We start from the raw sequence: 27,272 nt of genomic DNA, 5'->3' as shown, positions 1-27,272 counted from the left end.
TAACCTTCTCCCTGGTACTTGGAGTCAATAAAATGGTTATAGCATGGATTTAAGCTAAAATACTTTCCATTGGGAGATAACATGCATCTCCCATTTTAGCATCTCTTGGAGCCACATTGCAGCTGGCCAGTAGGCCTGGAACCCATGGACATGGCCTGGGAGATGCAGGAGTTGGGGACCCCCATACAGCAGCAACCCCGGGTCCTGGGTCTTCTCCTGGGCTGCTACCAGCACCCAGCATGGGCACCCTCCCGGCCACGGCACAAAACACTTGAAAAAAATCATAGCCTAAACCCTCGTGGGCTCGCACGCCACTGTCACGCACCTCTCTCACGCCATCCCTGGGTTTGCCATTCCTTAAATTACTTTACAACAGGGAAATGAATGGCTTTGCGCTGGCATTGCTAAGCTACCTGGCCCCACAACAGCGATGTGTGTGTGTGAGTGGTGCCAGCTGGCCGGTGTGCCTGCAAAAGCCCTGTTTGCCGTGGCTTTTTTCCTGGTGATAACCTGTGTGAGCTCCCACCACACCTCCCGCCTCTGCCAGGTGGTTATCGTGGGGAAGTGCTCTGCTTGGGCTGTTAAACTTAAATTACTTGCCTGGACAGGGCATCCACCTGCCGGGGAATGCCGAGTTCATGGGGCCGTGATGCTTTCTGTTGCAGTTCAGGAGCTGATGCGAGGTCAGGGCGTGCTTTCTGTTTGCAATGATGATAAATATATTACTGTAATGCCTAAATGAAAAATAAAGATTAAAGAAGAATTAGTGGAAAGTGGGTTTTATAAGCATAGTGTGTCAGGTGCATCCCAGAGGGGTGCCCACGACCCGCTGCACAGACACTTGCACAGCAGCTGTGACCGTGGGGACGTTTTTACCTTGGGTTCCTGCAGACACAAACCTGTACAGTGCTGTCAATACGCTCACAGCCATTTCCCCCAAACAACTTTCACATCTCTCAGCCACTTTCAAGCAGCTTAAGCAGCCAAGTTTGTCCCAGACACAGAAAGATCTGAGCTGGACTTGACCCCAGCAGCGTGCAAATGTGGGACTAAATGGGGTTGGAGCAGCACAATGTGGGGACACAGAGGGGACCAGATTGTCCAAACGCTCTCTAGCACTGGGTTTGGCCTTATCCAGCATCTCCTTCAGCTCCAGCTGGGTCAGAAACTGAGATGTGGTGACCCACCAAGGGCATCCCCAGCAGGGCTTCCAGGAGCTTAGCACAGGAGTCAGTCCACAGTTGTGAAAGCAATTCCTTCCCCCTATCCATTAAACAAACTCAACCTCTGCTTGGGGCTGTCAAGAGACAAAAATGCAGAAGATGGTGTTTTGAAGGGAGACATTCGGAAATAGGAGTTCATCCTTGGTTCAAGCTGGGACATGGACCCAGAAGATGGAGGAGCTGCTGGAACACAAAGAGGGGGCTCTGGAAGTCTCACCCACACCCAGGAAAGCAAAGCTTTGCAAGACATAAAAGCTATCAGATCTTTCAGAGCTCTCAGACATTGCTTTTCCAAAAACTTCGGGGAGGGGGAGGAAGAAAAAAATATAATAGATGAAACTCATTACACAATCCAGACTCACGCTTGGCAGCTTCCAGCATGGAGCTCTGAATTTCAACACAAAAATGTGCAGCACGCTGAAAATCCGGGGATGGGGAGGAACAACACAGCGGCAAGTAAATTTAAAATATGACGGTGGGTGCAAAGGGGACCTGCAGTGGCCGATGTTACCAGGAAGAGCCTCTGCAAGTTGGTGGCTCTTCCCAGAAATTTTGGCTGCCACAGACCTCCTTGCCCCCACCAGCCAGAAGAGATGCTCGTACCACCCCGCTGGCCATAGGAAGCGGGAGGGGGTGAAAAAAAAATTGGCAGATGAGAGCAAGCAAGATCCTACGAAACGGCATGTTCAGTTTTCTTTCCAATTTTAACTTGTCCTTGACCTCTCTTCGCTCCTTCCCAGCAGGGCTGGCTCCGCTCTGTGCCCCTCCTGCGCTGCAATGCCCTGGTGCAGACAGATGTTTTTGGTGGTACTCACCCCACAGAAGCAGCATTTCCATCCCTGGTTGCTGCGGCAACACATCGCCCTGGAAAAACCTCGGTGGTGGCCCAGCCAGCGCCAAAGCAAATACATGACCCCGAGATCCCGGGGGGAACCAAAGGGTGTCAGCGGCTCTGTGTCCATCACCACTGCTGGGAGCATGGCATGATGTCCCATGGGGCAGCTGAACACTCGCCATGGGGTACAGGAACCCTTGGGAATTTTTTTAGGGGGTGTTACACCTGTTTTCTGAATCCTGCCTCCTAAAGACATGCATGGCCCCAGCGGTGATGGGTCCCAGTGGTCCAGGGATTGATGAAACATCAGGTGGGGGATTTGTGGGGTTTTTGCCTTCACCGCTATGTGCTGAGACAGTGCTGCATCCCCAGGAGCAGCTGGCACAGCGCCTGGCTTGAGGGTCACATCCAGCCATGGCAGTGGTGGTTCTCCCATGCCAGTGCTGGAGACCAGCTCTGCATTTGGAAAGAGGAGGCCAAGCAGTGGACCTTTCCAAAATATCAGCATTTTCCTGGGTGTCCACACCCCTCTTTGGGTTACAAAGGTTTTGGGTTATCCCGGGTAGCACCTTTCTCCTGCCTGTAGCATTGGGAAGGGGCACATGAGGCCACATCCCAGCAAAAACACACAATGGACACACGTTGCCACAAACCCAGATTTGCTCCAAAACATGACTCGTTGCTGCAGTAGGATTTTCCGTTCAAAACGTGACCGTGGGCAGAGCTTTAGGCAATGTGGAGATGGAAACGCATGGCCCCGAGGCCCTGTGCCACCATCCAGAGGAGGTCAAGTTATTTAATTATTATTTCTTTAATAATTATTTCTTTTGGAGGTCATTGCAGGGCTTATTTAAACCTCCTCTCTCAGCTGGGGGAGATAAGGTGAGGACTATTCTGGATACAGTCAAAATTAGCAGCGTTATTTGTATTATTGTGCCCCAAGAGCGAATTAGCTGGTACTTTAAAAAATTCCCAACAGTCATATCATGCCACTCCTTTCATTTCGCCTTTGTCATCCCATGCCAGACAAGCTCAGCTCCATTTCTAGTTTGGCTGCTCTGAAAACCCACAAGAAATCCTGATCTGGCGAGCACAACTCCTTTTACGGCTGAAGAATGCCCTCAGGCACTCCGGTACAGCTCCATGGGCTCCCAAATGTCCCCCATATCGGCCATAAACATGGTAAGAAAAGCCAAAACAAAAAAAAAATCATAAAAAAACTCCAACAACAACAACAAAAAACCTCAGAGTCATCCAGTAAAATTGCTTTTATTTCTGTAATTTCATAAGTATAAAACAAATCAGCCCAATATTGTGTGAACAGAGTGGATTGTATGGATGTGACCACGAGGAGCCTTCCCACGTCTTCACAGCACATCTGGCTATTTACACTCAGACAAAGGACACGATTTAGGAAGCAGTAATTTCGTGGAAAAATATCTCTCATATAATAAAATAGGAAACCTTGTTTCTTTCAATTCTACCCCTCAAATAACACCCTCCCACCCCCCAAGATATAATGATTTACCTTTCGCTACGAAGCACAAACTCAGAGATTTTTAGATTTGGCTGTTCATGCATCTCATATAAACTGCTGCCGAGTTGTCCTAATGTTCCTCTGGCTACTTCTACCATGCACACCATGAGCAGAGACTCCGGTTCAATCCCAGATTTGATGCTGTTAAAGGAATTAAGTCTCCCAGCCCCTCCAGTAAAGCCCGTCCCTCCTACTCCTGACTTCTCCAGTGCCTGGTGGTACCACCCAGCATTGGCTGAGCAGAGCATCAGAAACACACGACATCTTCACAGTGCCACAGTGTCAAACACGCAGATCAAAAACCTCAGCCAAAGCCCGAGCCATACAGCGGCCACATGACAGAAATAAAACATCGGATGCAGCACTTCTTTGCTTGAAGAGCATCTCTCTTTCTCCTTTTCCAGTGTGCCTCCCGACAGGATCACACGCCGCAGGGGAAAGAGCTCATCCAGCAACTGGCCACGACGACACAACACCCCAAAAACAGCACAGAAGACTTGTCACAGCTGCTGCCCAAAGCTGTCCCCCATGGGCGGTCACTCCAGGGACCCTCACTCCCCTCCCTGGCTGTGACCCAGTGCGGTGCCTGGCCCTGAGAGAGGAGAATAAAGTGCTCGTGGACATCCCTGCGCTGCCGTCCTGGTACATCCTCCGCCAGGCACCTCGCATCGCTGCTGCCCCATGCATGGAGCGTCTGCCACAGCAGCCCACGGATGCTGAAGGTCTTGCTGGAAAGACCTGAGTTTTATTTTAAAACTCTGAATATGCCAGGCAGCACCATCACAATAAAACTAAAAAGGAAATAAATCCTAAACTCTTGCTGTTAAAAAAGCAAGAATCCCAGAGGCTTTGCCCCTCAGCTGCTTTTTTAACAAGTTCTTGGGCAAAACAGCCACCCAGCACCCGTCTCCTTTGTATTGCACAGTCAGATGCCTTGATAAGACACAAGACCCGATCCCGAAGTGATGGTCTCAGCTCTGGGATCTCCCAGTTTGCACAAGAACATGCTCCAGCCTGCAAAAGTGCCCAGCACACTGCTGGTGGCATATACACAATAAATAACTACTCTGTGATTTATCCTGACCCTTCACCGAAGCATAAAGCAAAAATAATTGGATCTGCAGATATTTTTCAACTTCATTAAAATATCTGAACTATAAGTTCTGCAATTGAAAAGCAGGGAGTGCAACCTGTGTTTCTGACCACCGAGGGGACAAATAATTAGAGGATGGAAAGGGGGGGAAATATTCAGAAGAGGAAATGGGGATGTGTCAAAATGGTCCCTCCTAGCATGGGAGATGCCTCCTCCAGGTAGCCTAAGTGCAGGTTTCCTGCACTATTTTCTAGGTAGATCTAGAGGCTTGCAATAAAAAAGCAAATGTAACTTACTGCTGCTGGAGAGAACAAGCCTTTGGCTGGGACATGGTTTCTTGCCCATGATGGCTTGGGTTTTGGTAACTCACAATTGCAACCCAGTGATGGGACAAACAGATGCACATTGCCCAGGCTTGCAGCAGCGTGGTATCTCCAGCAACGATAAAATAACAGAAACTTGGCATCTTTATCAACAATAAAATAACAAACTCAACATCTCTTCAAAGGGCCTTTCTATCAGCGGGTTCAGAAGGATGCCTGGTACCACCTCCCCCAGCTCTCTACTGTCAGGTGAGACTAAGCGAAAATTACCCACAGGAATTAAATAGTGAGTTAAAATGTCATTATTTCATCTCTGCTCTGACACCTGCCCAAGGCCACCATGTCCCAGGGAGATGCCACCAGGTAGCTGAAAGCCCCACTGGACCCAGCAAATGGGGTTGAGATGCTCTGAACCTGGTCCAGCCTCTGCCAAACTGGTTTTCAGCCTCAGGGAAACACAGAAGCAATTTCCTCTGAAGTCACCAAGCTGGTACTGGATTAAATTCCTGCTGGTTCTTTCCCAATACAGAGAGCTGGAGATGATTTATACTAAAACTGGGTGAGATCCACCCTCTTGGGGTTGGGCAAAGCATATACTGATGGCATGGGTCCTACTGAAGCCTTATTTTGAAGGCTTGAGCAGTACCTGGGTCATGCCCTGGTCCTCTGTGCCAGGGTGAGTCTCATCCATAGTGAGAATCTTTACAGGGGAACTGGTGGCCCCATGGGAACACAAATCAATTAGACATAACCCATTTGAAAAATAGAACTTCAAGACAAAGTATAATAATATTAAAAAAAAAAAAAAAATCAGCAACAATCTTCTAACCACAGAGTATCTATAAAGATCTTTTTAAAGAGCTCCATATTAAAATTCCTTGAATACATTATATATTAAATACAATAACAACATTTCATGCAAGGTTTTCTGTACAATTAAATCAGCTCAGTAGTATAACAATTCTGTACATTCCCATTGGTCTGGGGGCTCTGCTCATCTTCAATGCTGGTGACGGAGAAAAGAAAGGAAGGATGGTATTTGGCACCTACTGTACAGAGGGAGAGTAGCTCTCGCCCAGGTGAAAGAGAAACAGAAAAGCACTGGAAGCTTTTAAGAGGCAAAAAAGTAAAAGAAAAAACCCAACAGCAAAGGAGCAAAATGCTGTTCAAAACCCTGGCTCTAGTGCTGTTACTGGAATTAAAGAGAAAGGAAAGATATAAGGTCTGGCTAACTGAACATCATCAAGATGGATCATAGGGGAACATGAGGAAAACAGGAGGGAGGATTTTGAGAGCTGGAGAAGAAATCACCCGCTATCAGCTCCACGGCTGATGCAGCTCAGTGGAGAAAGATCAGTTTACTGGATCCCAAAATCCACTCCTGATCCACACACTCCCACTGCAGCCTGTGTCACTCCTGCCGCAGAACAATCCCAAGAGGATAAAATAGAGTTGATGCCTTACAGAAAGTGATGCCACAACAAACACCGCTCACGGAGAAGGACTCCGTTATGTACAAACATACATTCATTCCCGTCTCAAAGGTGGATCACCGGTGTCAAGGATTCCCTGTGCAAGAAAGCAATGTCCTCCAGAACAGAGGACATGAACTCGTGGACATGCTCCTAACAACTTAATGTCTGCTCCTGCTAGGGAAATCAACCGACTACAGAAAGTGTGACCAGGATGGAGCAGTAAACATGAGGAATGCAAGCTTGGCCATCCCCATGCTTTGCTTTAAATAGTTGTCTCTACAAGGAAGGTGGCTACAGCTTAGATAGAGCAGATGTGATCTAACAAGACATCGGACGGAGAGCAGACAAGACGACATCGCGCTTTGGTGTTGGATGAGCCTGAGAAGGTGCAGGGATTGCTGCAACATGGGGATCAAACAGGACAGTGTGATAAACAGAGAGAACTTCACCTTCCACCACACGTACCCAACCTGGACGTACAAACAGACATCTGTGAGCTCCACACCGTGGTGTTCGCACCGTGAAGCTATTTGCCGCAGCCCGTGGACACCACAGCCACCGGAGCAGAGCACACTAGCGATGCACTCACCAACACCACAGACATCATCAGGGGCTGGTGACCCCAACCCACGGCCCCCTCGCCAGTCTCCCCAAGCCCTTCCCAGCCCCATGAGCTGCCCTTGCACATCCCACCCTGCTGGGGGATGCAGCATCTTGGCCACGCTCAGCATATTGCCTAAAACCCCGACTCCCCCCTTGATCTCCCGTGAAGGACACCTTGCCTGAGCTCACCCTATCAGAGTGAAAATTGGAAAGAAGGTCTCAGATTTTGCAGGAATAAATCCCCAAGGAACCACGTTATGATGACCCAGGTCCGCACAGCTCCGTCCCCAAACCCTACGCCAGCTGTCCAGTAATTGCACTCTTATGTACAGGAAAAAAAAGCTACGTAACAAAACAAAATCAGTATTTTTCTTTTCGACGATTCACCCGCATTTGTCTGATAGTCGGACACATGCATGTCCTGCTGGCTTCTAGCGATGGTCACGCATGCAAGACTTCAGTCCGAGTTACAAGTTAGGGATCCTTTAGGTAGGAGCGTTTCCTTCATGTCATTCATTTCTTGTCCTCCTCTCCTAAAACAAAGGAAAAAAAAAAGAGAAGAAAAAGGACTGGTCAGGCTTCAAAAGCGAAGCAGCTCCCTGTTTTTGTTATAAAGAGGGGTTGCTCCTGGGCTGATCCCAGCAGGGACCTGGGATCCCTGGCCCAACCGCAGCCAGAGCAGCTCAGGCTGCATGAGGAGGAGGATGCTGGTCCCCAGGTGAGGAAGGGCTCAGCACACTCAGCCTGCAGCACGTAGGAAAAGGGAAGAGTCAGAGTCATGCGGGTAGGAACAGCAGGGAGACGAGCTGGCAGGGAACCCTCGTTATTGCTCCTAACGAGCACAACACCCAGGGAAAGGCAGCGGCGCAGGAAGAAGCTCCCTGCATCCCACTGCCCAGCCCAATACTGCTACACGGGCTGACACCACTTACATACACTATATATATATTTACACCCACATATACCTCCAGAACAACCAGCAAAGACCAATCTACCCATTGCAGTGGCTGTCCCAGCCCCAGCACTGCCCTCCTCCCGCTCTGCTGACAGATGGAGTTGGACATGGAAGGTAACAGGCAATACATGGCTTGAAGGAAAGCTATGGTGTTCAGCTTGAACTTGGTGTGAGCAGCCTTGAAATCCCTGCCAGAGCTCCACTCACACCAACCAGACCCCTAATTTCAAGTAGCCCCCCAAGACAGCAGCTACTCTTCAGCCTGGGGCTGGGAGAGACCCTGCTGGCAGGTCGGCCTGCCCAGAATAGTTATTTTTTCTTAAAAAAAACACCCCCAAGGCAGCACTTTCTGAGAAGAGTTAGAAAAATCACTTCTGTGAATCTTTCAGCTGTATTTCTCTCTCTTTCATCGCTGCACACATCACCAAACACATCTCGCAGAAGAACCGCTGTTGCTGTGCTCTTGATAAATCGGGGTCCTGCCTGGGGCCACCAGCCAGGCTCAGCGCCTGCTGCCAACACTGGTGCCAACAAGCTTCCAGGGGAATTAATAAATAACAGGGGAGAGAAAGGAGTAAAAACAAGAACTTTTTTGCAACTTCTGCCAAAATTTTGTTCCAGCGCCGGCCCTCGTGTCCTGAAACAAAATTGATTGCTGCAAAAGCAGCATCCCTCTGGATGACCTCCGCATCGCAGGCTTCAGAGCAAAGCAGGGATGCTGGTGACCGCGTTGTATTAAATCTCACTGCGATAATCAAAATTCATCTCCTCCACGATGCAGGGTGTCTCTTCAGCAGCTCTGGCAGCTGAACAGTCACTGCTGGGTAACACACAGTTGAGGGTACAGCTCCCACTTTGCTTTAGCAGGATGCCGGTCCCTAAATGCTGGTGTCTGGCTCTCCTCTCCGCACTCTGGTGACAGGAGCAAGGGGGATGTGGGGATCTGTTTGCAGGAATGATGGGGTGGTCACGATCCATCTGGATCCTGCCTCACACCAAATTTGTCAGGGGTGACACAGCCCTTCGACTTGCAAACCTGTGACCAAACAATGCGAGTTCATCTAGAAGATCTGTTCCCCACCGGGACAGCTGAGGCTCTGTGGGAGGTTCTTCCTTATTGCTGTTGACTTTTCCCTTAATGGGTTCCCGTAAAAGGTGATGCTGAAGGCACAGATCACTCCCTCCACCGAGAGAAATGCTGCAGACCTCATAGTTTGGAAAATTGCACTTCTCCCCCATTGCACAACAGCACTGGGAGCTTCAGCGGAGATCCTGGAAAAAACGAATGGGAAACCCTCCTCCCATTGCTTTGCAGTACCAGGGCAGCAGCACCGAGAGCTTCCCTCTGCTCTTCCACTTCTAAAGCACAGCACACATAGAAAGAAGAATGAGAGGGGGAAAATAAGAATTAAAAAGCAAGGGAGCAGAGCTGTAAAATCCCATCTGGAGAGATTCCGGCACTGAAAGGTGCAGCACTGCTCTCCTTCAGAGCATCCCACAGCTCAAGCAAACGACTTGGCCCATGGGGACACATTCCTCCCGTGGCGCCAGCGCCCAGCCAAGGTAGCTCCATGCAGAGATTTCCCTACAAGGTCAGCCACGGCCGCCCGCTCCCGGCTCTCTGCCGGGAATCTCTGCAGGGAAAACAGGCGGCTGCAGCAGCCCCTGCACTCCCAGGGGGATTTGGGGGCTTGTCCTCATCCCCAGGTGTGGGTGCACGGGGGAGATGAGGGTGAGCAGCTCCTTCTTGCTACGCGCTGGAGGTTTTTTGTGATGGGATGCAGAGATTTTGGCCCATGCAGATTTTAGGCTGTCTTAGAGGGATGTGGAGCCCTGACTGGCCTGGGCAGGGTGGGTGACGCACTTGTCACCGTGCAGCCACCTCTGCCAGCTGCTCTCCTGTGCGAGGATGTTGAAGCACAAAGACGACACTAGCTTTGCAGATAAGAGGCCAAATATCCCTCGGTGGTAGAAAGGGTGCAATCTCTCTTCCATAGCATCTGCAGTGGCCAGAGACTGCAGGTCACTGTGCTGCCTGCCAGGGAGGGGACCGGTACCTGGTGGGGACAGGTCCCCAGAAGTGTGGCCACTACCTTGCAGCTCCTGCAAAATCAACCAGGGGCAGCATAAGGACAAACAGCTGCATAAATACTAAGCTGCCACAAAACACAAAGACAATTCTTGTGCCTCAAACGTTCTGATTTTCAGTGATGCTGCCACTGTCGGGGCAGCTGCACAGCTGGGTTGCAGAAAGCACCCGCTTCTTGACTTGCTCCTGCTTTTACCACGGCACAGGTGAGAAATTCCTGGAAACCTTCCTCCTGCATGCCAAAAAAAGCAACACACTCAAATGCATAGAGTATGGCAAATATTAAAATACTAGGGCAAGAAGGCTTTGAGGCTGGTCACCCCTTGTGAGCCTGCTGGGGTGTATCTGTGTGCCGGACACCTCAGAAGGTCTTGGAGACCATCTCCACATTCATGACCAGAACATCTGCAGGTCACACCAAGCCAACGTCGCTCAGCCGAGCACTTTTGCTTACTGTCTCACACTCACATCGCCTCCCAAAACTGAGAGGGCAGAAACCTCAGAGGAGCCAGAGATGGATGAAGGCAGCAATACATGGAAGGCATGCAAGATGAGAGGCTGGAAGCAATGGGGACAGGAATGTCAAACACTGAGACCACTGTGAAAACTGAAGTGTCTCGGCTCTCTGCTGCTTCAAGGGCAAGTTAAAACCCAGTGTAATGGAAACACAATTTATCTAAATCTGATCAAAGGAGAAAATTATCCATGCAAAACCTGAATCAGCAGAACTCATAGCTAGACATTTGCATCCCACAACTGAACGCCCTTGGCCATCTCTCAGATTTTTGGTTCAAAAGTTATCACACTGGAAATGACCCTCAAGCATTGCCTGGCAGAGGCCAAGTGGTGGCCTGGCCCCCTGGCCAGAACTGCTATGCAAACAGGTGCTTCATGGGCTTTTTAAACCTTATTTTGAAGCAAAACACAGAGGAACACAGAGGCCAGCGTGGGAAAGGAGACCCTGTCTGGGTACAGGGTCCCTGGGCTCTGTTGTCAGTTGATTTTCCAACCAATGTTCACCCAGACACAGTCCAAGCAGGTCCCCACCACACACGAGCAAGACTTTGGAGGAAACATGGGAATACGGCATTCGGGGATGAGACACATAGGAAAGCCAACCCTTGCTCTGGAGTCCTGCAGGTTTTCAACTGGTGCTCCCTGCTCCACGTGTGTCTTACTGTCCTGAGAATGCCTGGTAAAAAAACCACAATACCACATTTAACAGTGGCCTTTTGAGTATTTTTGGGTTGCTTTTCAACACCCAGAGGAATTAGGAAGATGCAGGATTTCAATTATTTGTTTCAAATGTGATGATTTAAGCGTGATTTTGCCCCGTAGCTGTGATTGAATAGCTGCATGAGAAACCCTTGATGAATGAGACACAGAGCGACCCGTGAGCATCAGCAGCACCGTGACCATGGGCATGAGGGCAGCTCAGGGGACCACGACATGTTGGGAGCATGACATGGGTAGTGGAAACAGTCTGAACTGGTACGATGGGACTCAAAAGCATTGTAGGTCTGCCAGAAAGCCTGCTGTGCTCAGAGCTGTGCCAGCAGAGCCAAAGAAAAGCCTTTCCTCCAACAGCACTGAGTTTTTATAGAGAAATGCAAAGTGTGGGAGAAAGCAAGGCTCATCTCCAGATCACAGATGGTGAAGTGCAGACCGAGGGCATGCATGGGATGCAGCAGCCAGGAATTTAACCAGCTCTCCTACGCCCCAGCCCAGTGCCGTGCCATCAAATTGTTGCAACAGGCTTGTAATTGTATGAATAAACAAGCCTGGGTGATGCAAAGCACCTACCAGTCTGATAAGAGATGAAACAATTAAACAAAAATAAGCTAGAAACAATTTCTATCTGGTCTGTAAAACAGGAGTCCCTGCACCTCTGTTTCTCAGCAGAGGCTTCGCTGCAATTGCTGTGGTTAATTGTCAGCTCACCGCAGACAGCAAAGCTGACCCGAGCACCTCCAGCGTGCTGGGACCTGGCAATAGGGAGCACAACCAGTTTGTAATGGTTTCCTGCTTGCAATAATTCCCCATCCTTTATTTGCAGCTTTCTGCATGGTTCTGCTCCCTCAGAAACCAAACAAGGCTCTTAGGATGCCCCAAATCCCCAGGATGCTGGTTGACCAGTCCCACGGCAGGTGCAGCACCGCTTGGCAGCCACAGCCAGGAAAATTTGTGGGTTTAACTCAACACAGATATCACCCACAGCAACAACTTTTGCAAGAAACAGAAGAAAAGCTGATATCATCTCTTTGGAGGGCTGCCTAAGCACATGCTGTGATTTACAGCACACAGCCCAGGAGCAGATGGAAACCCCTGCCCCGGTGTCACAGGAGCTACTTCTCCTCTGCTTGGGCAACCCCATTAAAGCCAGTTTATAATTCATTCAACTCTTATTTGAACTTAAAATAGAGGAAGCAAATACAAGATAAGGATGGCCACAGAGGGATGGAAAACTGAGTGAAAAAAAAATGAAGGATTCCTGTTACAAACCAGTGTTTGATTTGTTTTGCTTGGTAAGAGAAAGGATCCAGTTCCCAGGGGTTTAAGAGAAGCTGGAAATACAGACATGTCAGACTTATCTGGTGCTCCAGCTCCTAAGAGAGTATTTCAAGCAGAAAGCTCTGCCTGGCATGGCACCCAGCAAGGAAGGGGTAGGAGAAAAAGTTCCTTTTTCATAGCAAAGGTGGGTGAACATGCAAGTGCAGACACCACACGAGTGAAGCCACCACGAACCCCAAGCAAAGCAGCACGGAACAAACACAACCCAGGGCTGTGCAGACCATGCTCACCGTCCAGGTGGTTGCGGGAAAGGTACTTGAGTCCTTCGTCCAGCAGGATGACGGGCAGCGAGATCTTCATCACAACCACCCACTGAGGCCAGTTCAGTGGGGTCACCTGGAAGATGAGCTGCAGGATGGAAAGGATTGGAGATATCAATAGGGAAGGAGGTGGGATTGTTTTGTTTGTTTTAAAGGTCAGGTTGTTGTACGGCACAGGTTGAGAAAGGGTCATCCCAGGTACGAGGAGGAGGATCCAGACAGCCCAAAGAACAGGATTGCTTCAAGGTCTGTCACGATCCCAAGGTGGCTCTTGGTCAAGATCAGTTAAAACTGATGTCCTACATCCCTTCTTCAGATGGGGAAACTGAGGCACAGGCTAGGACTGTATGTGCTCACAGATGCCTAGCAGGGGACAAAGGACAATATAACCTCCTGGGCACAGCAACCTGCTTGATCTTAAGCACCCTTTGGTGTCAACCGAAGCATCACCAGCCTTGGACTGCAAAGGGAGGTGATGCCTCCAAAAGAAGCTGAAACATCCATACCCCTTGCGTTGCCTATAAGGAAAGCTTCTGACTTCAGTAAAGGCCCATTGGGACAGGGTGTCTCCCGATCCCCATATTGGTTTGAGTCACGTGATGTAGTCCTGGGGGCACATGCTGGAGACAACCATTCCAGAAGCTTCCAGACCCAAAGATTGCTCCAGGGATGTCCTTACACACAGGAGGAGCCCCCTGGGCTGCATGTGGAGGTGGCACAGGGCACTCACCGGCATGGGCTTGACATAGAGGATGAGGAAATGCAGAGCCATGGACATAACAATGGCCCCCAGCAGCCAGATGTTGAGCCACGGTGGCATCCGCAGCAGCGACTGGTTCTCAGAGACACTGTGAAAGCGAGGGGACAATATTAGCCCCAATAACATCCTGTTCCCCACGCCTGCCCAAGCCAAGGGTTCCCACTCTTCTCCAAGTTACAGGGCTGTTTGCTATAGCCCTTCTCTTCCAGATGGTTTTGTTTCAGGCTTTGCCACGATTTAAATCTGGACACCCATCTCAATGCAACCGGCCATGCATGGATTAAGACCGGTCATTAACAAGGCCAACTGCTAATGGATTTACATCCATCCCTTCCTCCACCACTATAAAAAATATTCTTCTTCAGGCCAGACATGAGGAAGAATTTTTTTACAGCGAGGGTGGTGAAACACTGGCCCAGGTTGCCCAGAGCTGAGTCAAACCAAAGCCTTCAGCCCACCAACAGATGCTCCAAGAGACCATACACAAAATCGGTTCACGTGTGGAGCATCCAAAGAGACCTTGTGGCCACCCTACCTGTTCAGAGCGTTGCACATTTCGATTGTCACCAGCACGGACAGAGCCATCGTGGTTGGATATCGGGACTCGAAGATCTCACAGTCGATTCCTTCAAAGATGGGGTTGTCCTTGGTGCACCTCATGAAGTTCCTCTGTCAGCACAGGAAACTGCTGGTAAATACGTGGCAGAGGAGCAGTGTAGAAAAGGCAGGAAAAAGGAGGAAGAGGTCCGCTGGTTGGGGGGTACATGGTGAACCTTGATTTTTAGGCGTGCTGTTAAATATCCCACAGTCCAGAGCAACTGATAAAGCTGTCTAAAGTCACCCAGATTCTGCTGTGGCTGGGGCTTTGGCGTTATGGCTAGAGAGTGGCTTAGAGATTTTAATGTGCAGTTAATAAGGTGTTTGAGCGCACACACGTCTCCATCAAAAATACATCTTAAATGCACATGACGTTGGAGTGCAATGGCACCTGCTTTCCTACCAGCTTGTTTAGACCTACAGTAACATAAAAATTGATCCCTTTCAATGTGGGATCAGGCACAGTAGCTACTTCCAGCTTTTTTGGATTATGTTTCCAAGGCTGGAAACAAAAGCCTGAGGGAGAGAATTCACTTTTATTTTAAATTCTCATCCTCTCCACCAGGAATTTGGGAACACTACAAGAACCACAGAAGAAAGGTAGAGCAAAGACCCCAGTGCCTGAATCCACCCCCACATCCATTTGCTCAACGTTTCAACCTGTTCCCCTCCCGACTCACCAGCTGATGGAAGGAGACCTGCGGTCCCTCGGCGTCATACAGGAACCACCATGTCGCTGCGCCCACCGTGGCCAGGCCCACGTACACTGCAGCCGAGAGAGACATCCTGACCCCCAGCACCCGGCAAGAAGCCCCCCGCCCCATGGCACCCCCTGTCCATCCTCATCCTCTGCCCACTGGCACCCACAAGGGCTCACCTCCGATGGCCAGGTAGCGGAAGAAGAGCCACCCGCTGATGAGGGGCTCCCTGGGGTTTCGGGGCAGTTTGTCCATGATGTCCAGGTCGGGGGGGTTGAAGCCCAGCGCAGTGGCCGGCAGCCCGTCTGTTACCAGGTTCACCCACAGCAGCTGCACGGGGATGAGGGCCTCGGGCAAGCCCAGGATGGCTGTCAGGAAGATACTGCAGGGAAAAACCCACAGATGCCAAATTAGGTGAGCTCTGTGCAGCCAGAGAAAGTGTCTGTGTTGTGCAAGGGGAGAGTGAAGAGGCATCCAAATACCCTAAACTGAATCCACTCAAAGTCCTGAGTCAGGAAGGTGAAGTCCAAGACTTAATTTTGCCGCTAAAGTTTGTTACTGTTGCCATTAAAATTTGCTTTGCAGTTGAAACCCAACCACTGACCTCCACACAGCCACAGGGGTTCCTGATCCCAGCACAAACTCCCTGGATGAAATGCATGGGCAAAGGATGCCCAAGTGATCACAGAACAATTTGGGTTGGAGGGACACTCAAAGCTCCCCCAGTACCCCCCCTGCCATGAGCAGGGACATCTTCACCAGCTCAGGTTGCTCAGAGCCCCGTCCAGCCTGGCCTGGGGTGTCTCCAGGGATGGTTCATCCACCACCTCTCTGGCCAGCCTGGGCCAGGCTCTCATCATCCTCAGGGGCAACAATTTCTTCCTCATGTCTGGCCTAGAGGCTGTGCCCACATTGCTGAGGATGGTGCTGATTTACTGGGAGGGATGGGCAGGGACAAGAGCAGCTGCCCAGGACCTGATGCAAAGTGCTTCGGTGTGACCTGGTGACAATAGCCTGTGCACAGATATCTGCACCCGCCTTAGACGCTGCCATGGGCTTAAACAGGCAAGACTTTACCAAAACAGCTCCTGGGGGGTGGCCCGATTATAAAACTACAAAAGGAAAATCCCCCTGCCTCAGGGGAACGAGACAAGGCATAGCTGCTCCAGTTGGTGCCCAGGGTTACAATTGTGGGGACCACATGCTGCCAGGGGCAGGGGACATGGACAGGACTGCAGGTCACCTGCCCCAGGGGACATGTCCTCACTGCTGCTCCCCATAATGTGGTGCCTGGTGTGGGGGCCTCTCACCAAACGACCTCCCCGACGTTGGAGGAGATGAGATAGCGGATGAACTGCTTCATGTTGTTGTAAATAGCTCTGCCCTCCTCAACAGCTGACACGATGGTGGAGAAGTTGTCATCGGAGAGCACCATCTCAGCAGCCGACTTGGCGACCGCTGTGCCCGACCCCATGGCAATGCCGATCTCCGCTTTCTTCAGGGCTGGGGCATCATTGACGCCATCACCTGTCTGCACAAAGGTGTGATTAAGGGGGTGCAAGGGACTGGGCTGGGCAGAGAGGAGGGGACCGGAGGTGGTGGAGCATGCCCAGGGACTCACCATGGCGGTGATCTCGTGGAAGGACTGGAGGTACTCGACAATGCGGGACTTGTGTGCCGGCTCCACGCGGGCGAAGCATCGGGCATGCCGGCACGCCTGCCGCTGCGCCTCGGGGGGCAGCTCGTCGAACTCCCGGCCCGTGTAGGCTTTGCCAGCCACGTCCTCGCTCTCCGAGAAGATGCCGATCCTGCGGCAGATGGCCACTGCCGTGCCCTTGTTGTCCCCCGTGATCATGATGACACGGATGCCGGCCTTGCGGCACATCTCGATGGAGGAGGTGACCTCCTTGCGGGGAGGGTCCAGCATCCCCACGCAGCCCACAAAGGTCAGGTTATTCTGTGGGGGGGACAGCCCCAGACCCACATTAACCCCCGAGGATACAGACACTTCCCTCCCTGCTGTGAAACCACCCTGGGCATGGGGATTTCCCCTGGGAGAAAACTTTTAGGAGATTTTCTACCAACAGCCCCATGGATGCACGCTGTAGCCCCAATGCAATGGGATGTTCCTGTCCCCTCTGATGCTCCTCACACCTTTCCACTTTGCTTCCCTCCTCCTGGTGGTCCCTGGACCCCTCTGGGAGGTCACCCCACAGGGATGGATGCCCAGTGGGATGGGGCTGTTGCCCTTAGGGCCATCCCCACTGTATGCAGCTCTGCACCAGGGTTTGCAGAGGAGGACCTGAGCTGTGTCACTGCCTGCTGCTCAGAGAGAAAATACTGCTGAGGCAGCTGGAAGTGGGTGGGAAAACTTTGGGTATAAGGCAAAAAAGCTCCTGGAGAAAGCCCCCGGTGCTGTACCTCGTAGTGGACGAAGGCGGTGGAGTCGTGCAGCTGCATGTTCTCCCTGGGCACAGGTGCGTCCTGGGTGGCCAGGGCCAGGCAGCGCAGCGTGTCGATGCCCATGCCCCAGTCCCGGATCCGGCCCAGGATCTTCTCCCTCACGGGGGCCGTCAGCGGGACCCTGGCCGTGCCCACGCGGACGTGGGTGCAGCGCTCGATCACGCTTTCCGGGGCGCCCTGGGGAGGAGCAGGGGGGGCTTTAGGGGCTGGAGTGAACCTGGAGGATGAACATCTCTTGCCAGCACTGAAGGAAGTGCCAGAGGGAGGGAAGGAACCAAGTTTGGGCAAAGGAGAAGGAAATCTCCCCAAAACTCCAGCATGCACATCCTGGCACGAGGGCTCAGCGCGCTAGATGGCAGCCTACAACTGAGCGCACAGGGATCGCGGCCGGGAAGGATGAACCGGCATCAGGTCACCAGGCAGCAGGATCTGCTCTGCAGGGGATCTGACTCCTGCAAAACCCACACGTCTGCGTGGGATTCTCCCACACCACAGATCCCCTCTCAGACCCAGAGGGGATTCGGGCTGTGAGCCTCCCCTAAAAAAATGTGGAATGCTCAGTGGATGCTCATGATGCCTTTGCAGTTCAGGAGAACATGTACTTCAGCATCACAGCATCTCACCATGTCCCTTCTGACCTTACAAAGGACCCCTGACATTGCTTTTTAATATAAAATTTGTAAACTCTCTATTGCTCCTCTTCAAATGGCTCACCCAGGACTGCCAGGCTACAGATGTGGTGGCTTCAGATGGTCCTGACCCGACCGGGAGCACAGAGTTCACCCACCCAGATCTCCCAGTGGGAACAACAATATACGAATTTTCTCAGAGTCAGCGGGGGGAAATTCCTGCCGCATCTCTTTTCTTGGGAAGAAAATGCCCTATAAAACACTATTTTATTTCTGGTTACAGTGGAAAGCTGGGCATCCCCCTTTGGGCATTACTGGTGCCTGGAGGGTCCAAGCCTTTAATAAAGACAAGTGCCCAAGTTTTGGACAGGGGTTGCTCCCTCTGGCCCCAGCACCAGCACACTCAGCACCTTTTCATCCCTCTAAATCATTTTACCTCCTTTTTTTATCTATCAATCCTGCAAAGACTCACCTCCTCCCTGACCACACCAGTCTACCTGCTGCTCCTGGACCCCCGGACAGAGAGACAAGCTGCAAAGCATCACTGCCCGCTGCAGGAAGGGCCAGATTCTGCCAGGGTGAGCACAGAGATCCCGCAAGGTGCTGAGGAACTTCTCCCCTACCTTGACGAACATTTTGCTGCCAGTGGAATTCTGGCTGGGGCCGGTGGGCGTGCAGTACACTGACATGGACTTGCGGTCACGGGAGAACTCCAGGGTGCACTCCTTCCTCATCAGCTGCTTGATCACCTGTGGGGACAAAGAGGCTGAGCTGGGACGTGCCGTGTACAGCACAAAGCTGACCTGGGACATGCTGGCAACACAGCACCTGGTGTTCTCCACCTTGGCTAGCAGCCCTGCCAAGCCAGCACAGCACCAGTGATGGGAGGAGAAAGGCAAAAACAGGAGCCAGGAGGGATGGGACAGTGCAAAAAAGCAAAAGAAGTTTTCCCTTTGCAATTTTTCAGGAGAATTTTAACCCCTCAACTACACCATTGCTGCCCAAGCCCATGGCACACACCAGCCCATGTGCTGTGCCCACAGAAGGGCTCCTGCACCGCAACACCCCCCAAAACCCCACCACAAACCAGGCTCTACCATTGCTACCAGTGGGCACAGGCAACGGAGCAGCTGTCAGACTGATGGGTGGCTGGGAAATTCCATCTCCCTTATCAGTAAGGAGTTGAGAGATCTATTACGACTCACTCAGACCTATCTGAGGAAGAAATGCCGTAACAGAGAGCCCTTCCTTCGAACAAGGAAAGACATTAAAAGATCTAATAGCACGATACCAAAGCTGAGTAAACCTAGACATGAAATAAAGTGTATTTTTACCCCTCCTGGTGAGGGGTGAGACACTGGGAGGCAGAGGTGGAGGGGGGAATAGCCAGCATGGGATATTTTCACACTAAAAATAGATGGTTCCAATGACCAAGCCTTGATCAGGCAGGCATGGCTCTGGGGAGTGGGGTTTGGGTCGCGCTATGGGGTACGGCTGCTCAGGGCAAACCAGGCACCTAAAGATTTGCTGCAGAGCAACAAAAATCCAAACCTTCTCATGTGGAGCTAGAGCTCTGGCAATGACTGAGGAGGCTGACTTTGAGAATTGGGGATCACCTGCTCCAAAGCATCACACACACCCAGTTTAGGCCCCGCGGCATCAGCCCCTCCAGGGCCATTGCATGATCTGCTCCGAAAACAGCTCAGTGCCCTGCAAGCCAGGAAATTGCATCCTTGTGGCAGACCGGTCCCTTAGCTCATCGCAAGTGGTTATTACTCAAAGAGCGGCTGTCCCAAAGCCTTTCCCTCCCTCCCGTCCCCCGAGGTTGTAGGAGCCTCCCCCCACTCACCGAATTGCAGGCGTTGGCTCGCTCCACTTTGGACAGTTTGCTGGTGTCGGTGTCGAAGACATTCATCTTCTCCACAAGGCACGTCAGGGCTGTTTCAGTGGCTTCTCCCACCTTCTCATAGACTTTCTTGGACTACAGGGCAGGAAAAAAAAAAACCAAACCAGCTTAAGTTTTAGAGCACATCCCTGCCTACTGCTCTAGCCAAGGATGCTGTTGCCCGTGGCACCATCCCGGGGCTCCCAGAGGATGCTCCAGGATGGGTTGAAGCCAGGGCAGGGGATCCCAAGAGACAAGCCTCTGCTGCAAAGGGGTCCACAGCAAAGGGAAAAGCATCGTCAGTGCCCCCACCACCCGGGGGCTCCCCGCACCTCGTTGTAGTCCAGCGAGGAGTCGTTGCAGAGGGCGCAGATGGTGGCCAGCTCCACCAGCCCGTCGTACTGCCCACACCGCACCGGCTGCTCGTCCTTCAGGCTGCGGGAGAAAACAACCCCCAGAGCCTTACACCTTCAAATAATACTTAGCTTCTCCTATATATCCCTTGTAAAAGTTTCTGAAAAGAGGGAGAAAGAGCCCGGTTAAAGCCCTGGGCTTGGCAATAAAAGCTTGGGTTCGTATTTTGTGCTTTACCAAATGGGGCAGGACTAGTTGCAAATAAAATATTCCAGGAGGCAAACTCTGGAAGTGCCCCATAATAAAGGGGGCTGTAGAGGAGCTCTAAAGAGCATTGGACCTGAAAGCAGGGGCTGTCAAAAGGCTGATGTTGAAGAGGACGGATGAGAAAAGGGACAAAGAAATGCCAGTTAATGTTCAATCCATCAAGGGTTTCCAGTTGATGGGGATCCAGAGGAGCTATAGAACCAGCAACAAGTCCCTTCTCTTCCCTGTGATGCTGCTTCACGCTCCAGAGAGCAAAAGGGCACCCAAGGGATCCTTTGAGAGTGTCAGCCAAATTTAACAACTGCATTGCTGTGGCTGTTCCTAAGCAAGCAGTGAACTGTGGCCTTTTCTTCCTAAATAGCAGCTTTTCACTACATAAAGGAGCACAAACATTGGGAAGGAGCAGCCCTCAACACCTCAGTGAAGCTGGACACTGCTTCTTGCACAGTGGCAAAGACAGCAGTGGTGGTTTTCAGGGGAAATAAGAAATTACCCCAACTCCAGGAGAGGTAACTGCAGGTTAGAGCGGTATAAACCCAGCCGGTCATCTGCTCGCTGGAAAAATAATTTGTCAGGCATTTATTAGGATCAGTTTATTCCACTGCTGGTTCCCAATGGAAAGAACATTTTGGAGCCCTTGTTACAGCTCAGGAGCGGAAAACAGGGAGCGGCCAAGAAAATCTGAAAAATCTGTTTGCTGAGGGACAAGAAGCCGCTCTGGGCTGAGTGTGGGCAGGGGACAGCGGGCAGGGGACAGCGGGCAGGGGACAGCCACTGCCTCCTGCCCAGGGGATGCTGCTGCCAGCCCAGAGGTGGAGGAGGGAGCCTGTGGGACTCTGGGCTGGGTTTTAATATTTGGGAAGGTGGAAATACCAGAGGTGGCTTTTGTGGCGTGGATACTTCTGAGATAAGGGGATATGTCCCCATCATCGCTTGTCCCTGCACAAAGCAGGGTGAGACCCGTGCGCTGGGAAAAGCAAAGGTACTGCTGGCTGGGTGCTGCACAGGGATGCAACCAAACCCAAGGTCAAGCATGTAATAGTCCCCATGCCAAGGCCAGGCTAAAGCAAAACAAGCATTTCAGCTCCACCAGCCACAGGGGAACTGTGGGTTTCTCTCCGTGACACCTAAACAAGCCTTCTCATCCTCCTTGATGCGCAAAGGCAAGCACAGGGCTGAAGCAAAGCTCAAAAGCAACACAAATTGCTGCAGACCAACACAGAGCCTCATGGCAGGCAGCCCCCGAACAAGAGGGGACATTGCAGCTTCAGAGGTTACAGACACGAGTTCAGCGCCTCAGTCCTCCTCACTTAATTGAAACACACTGATTGATACCAGCTTATGACCTGGCTCACTTTTTAATGGACATTTCTAGCCAGGGATCAAATTTGCTCTGTAAATATTCATGAAATTAAGTCTGAGGTTGCAATGAATTATAGTCACTCCACAGATGAGCAGAAGGGGCCATGGTGAAGAATGTGCAGGGGATCACACAGCAAAGTGAAGGGGAGCAGAGATGTTCCAGCCACCGGCTGAGCTTTGCATCTCCTTCCCAGACCCTCCCCATGCTGGGGAGCATCACCCCACTTTGAAGGAGGGGGAATAAACAAATGCAACAGCAGAAAACCCTCATGTATAATAATGCAGCAGAGATAAGTCCCTGGCTTTCACTCCCTGCCCTTGCCTGAGCTCAGCAAAGGCCATGTCTCCCCCCAGAACACGTCCTGACATTGGTGGGATCGTGTCCCAGGCACAGCAGCTATTTTGGCCATTCCTGCTGAGGACATGGGGCTTGGGTACCGCTCCGCTGCCGGGATTTGCAAGTCCCTCTGCACATCATCAGCGATGAGGCTGTGGGATGAGCTTCTGGCCCCAGATCCTGCCTGGGTCAGGGTGATGGTCACCGGCCAATACCGAAAAATGTGCAGGCTTCAGAAATTTGGAGAATGAGCATGTATTGTGGAAAGCCTCATTCTTTGCTGTTCTCACCTTTGCTGCCCTCTCCGGTTTAAAAGTGGGTTTATTGCTAAGGAAGGGAGAGCTGAGTGTGCAGGAGCCCCTTTGCTGAGCAGTGGAAGTGGGGCAGGCAGAGCCAGGGCACAGGCCCCCCACATCATGTTGGGTAGGAGCTGGCAATGAGGGACAGCGAAACGATTTGGCCCAGCTCCCACCAAAATCAAAGAGCAGCCACCCAATGCTTGCAAGCCCAGTGTGATCAAAACGCAGCACCCAGCAGGTATCTCCATAGGCAAGGTTCAGCGTGGCTGCAAACCCATGTGGAGAACATAGGTGGGGTAAGCCTGGGGTCCTCCAGCTGTGGCTACAAGCTCGACCCTCCCACCTCCCCCTGGCTGCACTGCTGGCCCTGGGCCACCCCGTGTCACCCACCAAGCAGAGGAGACCCGCACTCACATCTGTCCCTCGGGGGCGTATGTGGAGCCGGTGATGCTGAACTCGTGCAGGCTGCACTGGGCACCCTCCACCTTCTCCATAATGAACATCTGCAAGGGGGAAAGATAGAAACAGAGCTTTAAGCAGTGATTTTTTGGTACAGCCCAAGTGCCCAGCCTGCAGACCCACCAGCTGGTACCATCCCAGCAACGGCCCCACTGGCACCAGGTTCAGCCCCCTCCCTGGTCACCCATCACTCCTGGCTGTCCCCAGATCCTTCCAGCTCTCCACAGCCTTTTTCATGTTTGCCTCCTCCAGCTCTTTTTTTCCATTGGAGAGGAGCGATGCTGAGCCAGTTCCTAAGAAGGTGCCTGTGTTTTTCTTGGAGCAGAGAAGGAGCCAGGTCCAGGTTTCCACTCCTGTCCCAGCTGCCCTGGAAAGCCCCAGCAGGGCAGGATCCAGCCAGCCAGGAGCCTTGGGAAGGGGCTGTCCCTGTCACCCTTTTCCAGCCAGCTCTCAGCCACCAGCTCTCCTGCGCCTTACTGGGATTGCAGCTCGACTCTGGGCAGCGGCAATGTGGCTGACCAGCCCCAGGGAGCTGTAAAAGTCCCACACGCTCTATTTTTAGTGATTTTTGCCTTTCAAACTCCTTCCAGTTTCTCTCTTGCTGCTGTACTGAGAGCAACAAAAGAAAACAAAAAATGCAGTAAAAATCCCCCTTCTCCCCAAGCTCTCCTAGTCCTGCACAGCCCACCCTTTGGGACACCTCCAGCAGCAGCAAGAGCAGGACCCGACCCCAGCTGGGATGATGCTCCTTTCTGCTTAATCATTATTTATGACCCATGCTGAAGCCAAAAAGTAACATAATAAATAAAATTTGTTTGACGAATGCGTTTCCCTGGCTTCAATTGCCTGCTGGGAGCAGCCAGGAGGCATGACAGCTGCAGGAAAGTGATGCCCTCAGCCTTACAGACTGGCTCAACAGCTCCAGCAAGTGGGTGCAGGGACAACTGTCACTTTCCACCCTGTCTCAGATAGTTTATTTTCCCTTTTTATTTTCCTCTGTTCATCTGAGATGTTCCCTGGGAGAAATCAGGAGGCATCGCTCAGCACCAGAGACACAACGGTTCTGGGTACCATCCACTTAACTCTCCTGCAACGCTTCCTTCGGCAACTAGCAGAGGTTAATTTACTATTGTTATTAATTATTGTTAATAATTCAAGGATACCCCACCAGTGTAGCCACATTGGTTGGTGGGTGTGAGACCTGCCCATGCAACCCGACATCCCCACTGCAAGCTTAGGGCCAAAACAAGGAAAAAAGGTCAAGCTTGGGGAAGCACATTTGCAGCAGGTTTAGCACTGGGACGCCTTGGCGGGTTTTCTCACCTCTGTATTTTACAGGTTTGGGCAAATCAAAGCATATGTCTCCTATGTAAATACTTCTGAGTCCAAAGCAACCTCCCCATAGCCCCCCAGTTATCTGCAGATACCCCATTTGCTGGGGTATTGCCCTCAGGTCCTTTCCCAGAGCCCATCCTCAGGGTTCCTCAGCATCCCTGAAGGGTTTCAGAGAAAATCACAAACCAAAGGGTTGCAGAAGAGACTCGGGACATACCAGGGCCCCTGCTGAGGCACTGAGCTCCTCTGGCAGGAGCTGCAAACATTGGTGTATGAAAGACTTCAATTAAAAGAGCCAAAACACATCACGTCGTCTTTGGTAGCTGAATTCCCCCGAGATGATGGACTCCAGGAATGGGACGAAGTGTGGCTGAAATTTCCCAAAGCGAAGGCTTCTGCAACACCAAAAAGGACCTTTGAAGGGTGAGCATCCTTCATTTCTTTTTGATGTGTCCAACACCACCAGCCCTCCAGAGAGCCAAAATCTCCTGATCTCTTCAGAAAATAGACTCCTGCACTCATAAATGCCAACTGGAGTATTTTTTATTAAAAAGCATCCACCCCAGCCACCGGAGCCACTGGTGGTTCTGCTTGATACAGGCCTGTTTGTTTTCAAACGCTCATGGCTACAAAACAATTGCTTCTTTCACAATAGCAACTTTCTTGTGAAAAAAGGAAAAGAAAAAAACAAAAATAATTCCAGGCCCTTTATTTTTCCATGCCTATTTAAAAAGGTGCTGCGTAACCCACAGCAACCAGAGGTTATATCAAATTTCCTGCCTGCTCCCGGCTTGCGTGACCAGCAGAGCGAGGGGGCGGCCGGGCGATGGCAAAGGTGTCTGCAGGTTTTTGGCGCAGTGTTTCAGCAGATCGCCAGGCTGAAAAGGGGACAGGTTTGCAGGCAGTGGAAACAGGCCAGAGGAAATAGCTGTGTCTTAATCTGTGAAGAGGACAGGTAAGGTTCCACATCGCATAACTAAAGATAACTAATAACAGGAGCAATAGAAGGAGGTGGCAAAGCTGCGCACCGCAGCTCAGCTGGGCGGCTTGGGGAGATGCTGGCACAGGGGCTGCCCGACCTCTTGCAGCACCACAGTGAACCCCAGCTCCAGCACCCAGCCAGGGGAACCCAGCCTGCATCCCTGAGCCTTCTGAAACAACACCAGCAATTCAGGGTTTTAATGCAACGGCGAGATGGAATGGAGATTGTTGCTACGTGCCTATGAAGAGCGCACCCCGCTCCTCCTGCCCCGCAGATCTCACAGGTCCCCGGTGCTGTGTCACACAGCCAGATGTATTTTTGGAAAGCAAAGGGCACCCACGGCTGCACCATCCCCAGAGTAGCACGTGGCATCTGGCTGCAGGCTCTCAGGGAAGAGAGATGCGAAGGATATGGCTCCACATTTCTATATTTTCTGCAGTATCTTTAAAAGAATTACTTATCAAAAAGCAGACAAGACAGGATCACTGTCTAGAATAGTAAGAAGCTGTAATCATCAATCAGCCCGGGGATCAGCATCATTTTCCTGCTGTGCTGGAAGCAGCCCTGGCTGACAGGGACCCACCGACAACTGTCACAGCACCTGGGAAACCCCCAGCAAGGTCTCCCATTAATTAGTGACTGATTTAGATAGACAAAACCACCAAATCAAGGCATAATGTCCTGGAGATTAAAAAGCAAAGAGTGCCCGCACAGCTCCTGGGTGGCCGCATTGGCGATGGGAGTTTGCACAGCCAGGTTCTGCTGCAAGGTTTATTGAAAATAAACCCCTTTCTGCTCTTGTTCCCCAAAACACCAGCCATGTCAGAGACAGTCAAATGTCACCTGCCACCTCCCTCTCCTGGACACGGGGTACCAGCATCTCCCCCTCCAGCCCCATCCTGCTCTGCCCTACACACCAGCACAGCCCTGCTCACATCTCCGCTTTGGGTCCTGACTTAAAAACACCAACCTTGTGCTCCCAGAAAATTAATTAGGGTGCATAAAAGGGTGCTGCAACTTTTAGGAGACTGATTTAAAAGTGCAAGGGCAGAGCTGCAATTTCTCTCTGTCCCCTTCTCTCCCTGCCAGACAGTTATTTAATGTTTGGGAGGAGGCGGTCCCTGCTTGCTCCGCGAGATAGTGGTCTCAGAAACTGCAAGTTGACACAAATCACAGGTTTAATCTGATTTACTGAGAGAGTTTATGGCTTTCCTGCGTTCCTACAGAGCTGCAGCCTCTGGTGGACTCGAGGCCAGAGCAAAAGAACCGAAGTCTCGGCTACCCCAGATGAACAAGACCCTCAGCATAAAGCCCTTCAGCGACCATTTAATGTATCTGGGGACATCGCTTTGCCTGTGCTGACCGTATGGCATCCATATGCATCCTTCATCTCTGACAGCACTGCGGCAAGACCCAAGCACCAAGTGGGACCTGGAGCTGGCGGCGCAGCCCTTAAAACCAGCCAAGGGTTTAAACCAGACTTGAAGCCTTTCAAGAGTGACTTCACAGCTCTACAGACCCGACGCTGGCAGCGAGACATCAAGGGCAAGCACTGCGTGCCCTGTGGCCCAGCAGCTGCACTCACCCAAATTAAATGTGTGAATTAATTAAATTGCACTGGGTTAACACATTTTTCCAGGTTATTGATAGGCTTTCACGGCTTTTTCTTCCCCCACGGCTGAGCCAGCCACTCAATGCAGGAGACACATCCAGGACATGCCGCCCAGGGCAAATATTTACCCACCCGCTGCTCAGCAGAGCCGCCGGCAACCTCCATCCTGCCTGCGTCAATGTGGGAATCCCTGTCCGTTAAACATTAACAGTCCTGTCCGTGTGTCCTGGGGCCAGCCCAGCCCTCAGTATTCTGCCCTGAGAGTCAGG

At 51.5% G+C, this 27,272-nt stretch overlaps 1 protein-coding gene across 2 annotated transcripts in view; it reads right to left on the bottom strand.

The window, feature by feature from the left end:
- Window positions 1-6,123: 6,123 nt before the first annotated feature.
- Window positions 6,124-27,272, bottom strand: part of ATP2A3 (ATPase sarcoplasmic/endoplasmic reticulum Ca2+ transporting 3) — a 47,378-nt gene continuing 26,229 nt past the window's right edge. Inside the window, exons 9-22 of one of the 2 annotated variants that reach the window (XM_082068643.1) lie at window positions 23,030-23,118; window positions 20,329-20,431; window positions 19,961-20,092; window positions 18,735-18,860; window positions 17,441-17,659; window positions 16,641-16,976; window positions 16,330-16,550; window positions 15,199-15,401; window positions 15,002-15,087; window positions 14,260-14,393; window positions 13,695-13,812; window positions 12,935-13,052; window positions 11,253-11,325; window positions 6,124-7,622 (exon numbers count right to left, since the gene is read on the bottom strand). In XM_082068643.1, the coding sequence (XP_081924769.1) occupies window positions 7,547-7,622; window positions 11,253-11,325; window positions 12,935-13,052; window positions 13,695-13,812; window positions 14,260-14,393; window positions 15,002-15,087; window positions 15,199-15,401; window positions 16,330-16,550; window positions 16,641-16,976; window positions 17,441-17,659; window positions 18,735-18,860; window positions 19,961-20,092; window positions 20,329-20,431; window positions 23,030-23,118 (2,034 nt within the window). In that variant the 3' untranslated portion in view covers window positions 6,124-7,546. The remainder of the gene's footprint in view (window positions 7,623-11,252; window positions 11,326-12,934; window positions 13,053-13,694; window positions 13,813-14,259; window positions 14,394-15,001; window positions 15,088-15,198; window positions 15,402-16,329; window positions 16,551-16,640; window positions 16,977-17,440; window positions 17,660-18,734; window positions 18,861-19,960; window positions 20,093-20,328; window positions 20,432-23,029; window positions 23,119-27,272) is intronic. The other variant, XM_082068644.1, reaches the window with a different exon arrangement.

The sequence above is a fragment of the Streptopelia decaocto genome (genome assembly GCF_964273445.1).
Source record: "Streptopelia decaocto genome assembly, chromosome: 18".
NCBI classification, from domain to species: domain Eukaryota; kingdom Metazoa; phylum Chordata; class Aves; order Columbiformes; family Columbidae; genus Streptopelia; species Streptopelia decaocto.
Note: the sequence above shows the minus strand (reverse complement) of the source record. Positions and strands in the feature narration are given on the sequence as shown.